Source organism: Solenopsis invicta, chromosome 10 (assembly GCF_016802725.1).
Source record: "Solenopsis invicta isolate M01_SB chromosome 10, UNIL_Sinv_3.0, whole genome shotgun sequence".
Classification (NCBI taxonomy): Eukaryota; Metazoa; Arthropoda; class Insecta; order Hymenoptera; family Formicidae; genus Solenopsis; species Solenopsis invicta.
Genome location: NC_052673.1, coordinates 8,999,055 through 9,005,054, shown reverse-complemented (window position 1 = coordinate 9,005,054; position 6,000 = coordinate 8,999,055). Strand labels below are relative to the sequence as shown.

Here is a 6,000-nt window from a genome sequence, read left to right as displayed (position 1 = left end):
GATATCCTACAGCGATGTAGGACCGCCGGGGATAAAAGTTTTTGTTTGGAAGATCCCATTCTCTGCACGTGAAACAAATTTACAGAGCAATTTTCTGAACGACCGTATCGCGTATAAGACTCCCCACTATGAGATTCAGCGAATAATTCTTACGAATAATTAATTGATATTTAAAGACATTTAATATTAAAATGTAAAATTGTTCTCCTTTCAAGATACTTAATAGCGAAAAATTGGAACTTTTAATTATGGAATAAAATTCGAGACGTACACTTATAATAAATTATCATTTTATATTTTTGATACAAATATTTTTTTAATTTGAAATCTAATTGGAGATGATAGTTAAAGGGTTCCTTTCAGAGAAAATGTCACGTCGGAATTCTCTCTGACAGACAGGAAATTGTGTACGAAGGATAGAATTGCGCAACTTATTCCCTTGTATATTACCTTAGCACAGTCGCCGTCTCTAAGATGTGTATTTTTGCCAGATAACACGACGTATAAATTCTCTTCGTCGGTGTAAACTCGAAGTTTGTAAATTGAGCGGTCGCGTGGGGCGATAGAATTACAGCAGTTCGCGATACGCGCTCGTCTCTACTAAAATTGTCCCTTCAGGCTGGGAGTCCGCCGCCGCGCGGCGCGAAAGCGCCCTGATTGTATGCGCGAAAGAGCGCTAAGCAATCCCGGTATATAATTTCGTTGCGATCTATTCGTAGTGGCCATCTGGCACGATTGCGCAATACTGCCAGTTACGTGCGAGTACAACGGGGCCGGAGGGAGGGGGGTCCCCCCTGCGATCGGGGTAACTTCCGCAATTTAGCGCGGAGCGACGTTCCAAAGTTCTTTCAGGGGATGAAAGCCCGTGCTCGCGCTCTCTCCTTCAGCCCTACGAAAAATATTTTCCTTCCCACGTCCCCCAGAAGCAACGACATATTTTCGATGGGCTGACGGCGTAAACTGTGCGCGTTTAATAACATCTGCGTAAATATTATTGTAATAAAGGGACGCCAACCAAAGGTGTATCAGTTGATCATTGACTTTTATTAAAAATAGAGTAATCTTCCATCAAGCGTAATTTTCAATGTTATGGTAACTCGATATTAATAATTAGTCTTTGTAGTCGTTGCATTATTACAACGCGTGTAGCACAGAGATGTATGACGCCGACGATTTGATGATCTACGACAAACAACATTGTTGTGTGCATAAAGAACAAATATCGTTGTGATCGTACATTAAAGTTAATAATTTATGCCTAATAACGAATGTAATAACGTGCAAAGCTACAATGTACAATCCGATGATACGTTACGTGAGACTTACGTTCGCAAACTGTTGCAATGAGAGATTCATGAACTTGCCAACGGTAATCGTCAATTGTTTTTGCGACCTCATTATCAGGAATAAGAGGATTCGATTCTCGCTGGGAGACAAATCGTACCACAGAGATTCGTATGCCGCATCGCCGATCGATTTGCTCTGGAAGTCAAATTCAAGAGGAAATTTGAAAGTGAAAAGCAGGTTGTGTAGAAGACTGCCACGATAAAATTAACAGTTGCTTACCTTGACACTCAGATATTCGCCGGCGTAGCAGAAGATGAACGCTTCCAAGTTAATGACGACGTAAAATAAGATAGATTTCACTAACATAGAGGAGCCTTGATCGTCGCCGATCGACTGCAATATGGAAATATCGACGTGCACGACTGGAACTTTTCTATCGCGAATTGCATTGCAATTATATTGAAATTACAAGTGGCTGAATATTGTGTTCGTACACGTGCGAAAGATAATAAGCGTCGCTTGGAAGCGGTAAATTGATTCGCGCGCGAATTCATGTCGTTGAAATAAATGGAAAGCGTGATTAATTAATGTATACGGCAAAATAAGCCGCTTAAAATTACTTACGTTAACGATGATGAAGCCTAGGCAACAAATAACGATAGTGTTCGATATGAATTGCACTAGCGCGATGTACGAGTACAGGCTTTCGATCTTTTCGGTGAAAACGATGATGTTTTGATGCCTCCGAATTAACGAGCCCATCGTGATCACAGAGATAGGTGGTGCCTTTTTCCTCGGTAAAATTTCCAATAATTTTTCCCGCAGAATGTCTATTTGACCGCCCGCATGGAGCACCTAGGAATTTAACTGTTATCTGTTCTCGCCACATTAAAAGATCCTCATATTTACACACAAAAGTATTAAAAAAAAGTTATTTGACAGAAATATTTTGACACTTTTATTGAAACAGAAATTTATTAATAATACAAAATTTCGTAAACAAGAAGAAATGTTTATACAAATTAATATATATTATATTTTTTAAATTATATTTTTAAATATTTATATTTGTATTTATTTAAATTTTAATAAAACGATAATAATTAATATTTTTACCATTAAGAGAAGGCAGATATCTGGCGCCAAACTTTATTTAATGATTCCAACAAATCAGTTGGAAGTTAATGTTTCACAAACATATATTCTTCCAATTTTTCTCGAGGAAATTGAAACGCACTACGAACAGTTATCGCGGTAACACGAGCCGGAGCTACCTCTCGGGAAGCGCTCCCGTGGGTAATCTCGGTCGGGAACTTGAAAATCCCTTGGGGGTTGAAAGCCCCCGGTGTCCCAACTTACCAGCGTAACGAGCAACGCAGTGAGCACGCCGATCACAGTGGCGGCCGTCATCTGATGCAGGAACTGCGTGGCCAGGACGACCTCGTAAATTGGCGACGTGCCACTCTCGAAGGGTAACTCCATCTTGAGAAAAAGTTCACGATCGGCGACGTCGTCGCCGCCCAGAGCGACGACGCCGATGCAGTAGAACAGCACGGCCGTCGAGTGCAGGCCGATGATCAAATTGGAGAAACGATGCGTCAGATTGGCCACGGCACTCATGCTGCACAAGGTGTCCCCGCATTTCTCCCAGTCCGTCGCGATGCTCGCTAACACGTCGTTGAATATTCTAGGAAGAATCGATTTCGTGCAGCACCGCGAGAACGAGGATGTTCCCCCCTCGAAGACTATAGTTAGAAAACTGTTTGTATTCGGTGATGAATGATGGAAAGGATGGGTCGAAAAATGCGAAGATAGATATATCGGTGTCATTGCACTGAGAAAAAAAAGTTGCTGTAACTTGACTAAATTTTTTAATTTAATTAAATTTTCTCAATTCAAGTATTTTACGTGTTTAAGTTAAATACTTGAACTGGAAAAATTTAAATAATTAATTATGCGGCTTAAAATAGTTGTTCATTGCTAGAATAGTTAACGGATTCCACGTTAAACTGAAGAAGATCAAGTGCAGTCGAAACGTATGTGTAATATTTTTTAGGAGAATAAATCCTTGATGTAATTATGTAATTTGTACGATTAATTAATTTGCTCGTAAATTGGCTGTTTCTCTTCTTCATATTCTGCTTTGCAAAAGAATACGAGCGTTTACAAGTTTATTATTTTTTAAACAGGTTAAAAAAAAATATAATCAAGTTAACTTTCTTTTCTCTGTAAATATCGATATTTAATTGAGATTAATCATCTCTGATATAATAACGATTAATAATATAAAAGGATGAAGATTACATGTTAAAATTTATCATTAGTAAATCGCTAATAATGTACGAAAAAAAAATCATTTGTCGTGATAATGATTTCTAATGCTCGCGAAGCTCCCCCATCGCAAAACACTATTACTCTAATGCTTTGATACGATGCAATGATAATTACTCATGCATGTGACCCGCTCCGTATTATCGAACGTTTGTTCGATTCGTACGGCTCGTAAGATCATAAACTGCAAGTAGCGACGACGTACCGTTGTTTTGTCCAGAAAACAATCAACTTGACAAACAACAAACTGTACGACAGCGTCGCGCTCAGGCCATCCATCAGCTGTGAGATGTCGTTGGAATTGAGGTGCACCACCATGTGGCGATACTGAAAGATCTGCGCGGTTATCATCGTCGCGGTCCAGAAAAATCGATTGACAATTGCGTGGGCCGCGCCTGGCCAGATGCCGGCGACCCGCAGTCCGATCTCGATCGACCGAGTAATTGTATTAGCAGACATCATCTGACAAAGTTTAATCCTCGGTCGATCGACGAATGCAAACACTATCACGTAATTGACGGTACGGAGCTATAACGAGACTAGGCCACGCACGTCCTCCTGTCGAGAATCTCTTCCGTTAAAGGAAGCGAGTGACACCTGTTTGAGATTGTGAACTTTCAAAATCGTGATACTAGAGAGCGATTTGTTATCGGTTTACTGGGAACGTGTTAATCGACAAGAACAGGGAAGAGAATGTTCGATACCGGCACGGCACGTCACCAGTCGACGAGGATCAATGAAATGGATGCTCGACGCTCGCAATAAACTCAAGCCGCGCGCGCGGAAGAAACATCAACGTCGAGCGCGTACGCGGGGAACAGATTTATAGACGATAAAAGCACGAGACGCGCACCTGTAGACGCTGCGGATGAACTGAAGGATGCCGGAGGGTCACTTGCCGCTAGCCCTACCTTCGTTCCGTCGACCGGGCAGGGGACAGCTCATTAAATATTTTCATCCCTCCGCATATGACAAAGTTGTCGTCGGTGATCGCCGATTTTGCGGATGGTAGGGAAGCCGAGGGGGCTGTCCTTCCGCCCTGTGCGCCGAACGGTGCGGTACCGTGCAATTTTCGTTAAAAATGCACGATCGTGCAGGACACAGGTCGATCTACAGCCCGGTTTTATAATACGAAAAATCATGCGCACTGATCTAAGGAAAACCGGAGGAGTTTCAGAAGGGTCGTACAGGGAAGGAAGGGATAGTCGCCGTGGGATTCGTGGAAATCGAGAATATATTACGGCAATTCTCTTTTGCATCAAGATGCCATCGACTGCGGCTCAAAGGCAGCACAGTTCGATATTCGTTCTATAGGTACATTATTTTACTGCTGCTTAAATTATGCTACTTCAAAGTATGTTTAATATTTGAGGAAATATAATTGTTATCGCATTATTCGAGTCAACGAGCATGTCACTAGATATATATTTTAGAATTATTAATTGAAAGGGGACACTTAAATTATCCCGTAGAATTTATAATAAATTTGTTGTAGTTCAAATTCATTATTACATATATTCAAACTATCGTCTTGGGAATGTATAATATTTATCAAGTAATCTATGGAATAAAGAGAGTTAACATAAGCTAACATAGACCTGGGTGCAAATATACAATTACAGCGAACATTATGTATGTAGAACTAGATAAATTATCTTTGTATACTGTGCATGAACCTTACTGATGCGAACCATTGTAACGAAAGATCCATCATTTTCCTGATTACGAGCGTCAGTTGCTTCTGCGATCTCAGTATCAATCACAGTATCGAATAACAGAATGCGACTGTGTTTAGGTTTCAAATCGTACCAGGCACAATTGTATATAGCGGATTCAACGGTTTTGCTCTGAAAAGATAAAAATAATGAAAAACGTTTATATTACTAAGTCTTTTCTTAATAATTGATACAAGAGAATATATAAATATATAAAATATATTTATATAATAAAAAGCAACAAAGCGAAGCTCTTATTGAGTAATTTGCACTTTTCTTGATTGTGTGTCACAGTTTAATATATATTATTTCTCAAAAATCATATTTTAATCTTCTCTCTTTACTGTTTTATAAGAAACTGTTCAGAGAATAATTAAAGAGAGGAGTACAGTTAAAATTGTCATGCTTACCGTCATAATTTTTGCTAATTTGTTTTGTCAGATATTTCTTCTTGCATAAGCAAAACATAAACACTTCTACACTCGTTATGCCGTAAAACGGAAAAGTTTTCACTATCTTTCCCATCGCATCGGAACTATCTAGCGCCTGCAATTTCGAAATATGCGATACAAGTGATTCGACGAAAGCATGAATAATTTATCCAGGCAACATGCCATGTATATGCAATGCATGAAGGAATTAACAGGGTACGCCATGATGCAAACAC

At 39.8% G+C, this 6,000-nt stretch overlaps 1 protein-coding gene across 1 annotated transcript; it reads right to left on the bottom strand.

Annotated features, from left to right (window-relative positions):
* Positions 1 to 1,023: 1,023 nt before the first annotated feature.
* On the bottom strand, positions 1,024 to 4,579 carry LOC105193535 (odorant receptor 13a). The gene is made up of 6 exons (XM_011158016.3): positions 3,824 to 4,579; positions 2,647 to 2,974; positions 1,912 to 2,142; positions 1,567 to 1,680; positions 1,327 to 1,482; positions 1,024 to 1,182 (listed from the first exon to the last, which is right to left on the bottom strand). The coding sequence occupies exons 1-6, from the start codon at positions 4,078 to 4,080 to the stop codon at positions 1,135 to 1,137; spliced, it is 1,134 nt and encodes a 377-aa protein (XP_011156318.2). The 5' UTR covers positions 4,081 to 4,579; the 3' UTR covers positions 1,024 to 1,134.
* Positions 4,580 to 6,000: the final 1,421 nt, after the last annotated feature.

Excerpts from the sequence above, each read along its gene's own strand:
- LOC105193535 (XM_011158016.3), bottom strand. The coding sequence starts at position 4,080 with ATGATGTCTGCTAATACAATTACTCGGTCGATCGAGATCGGACTGCGG. Across the intron at positions 2,975-3,823 it reads GTTTTCTGGACAAAACAACG|AATATTCAACGACGTGTTAG; the intron begins GTACGTCGTCGC and ends GATTCTTCCTAG. Across the intron at positions 2,143-2,646 it reads CTGCGTTGCTCGTTACGCTG|GTGCTCCATGCGGGCGGTCA; the intron begins GTAAGTTGGGAC and ends TTAAATTCCTAG.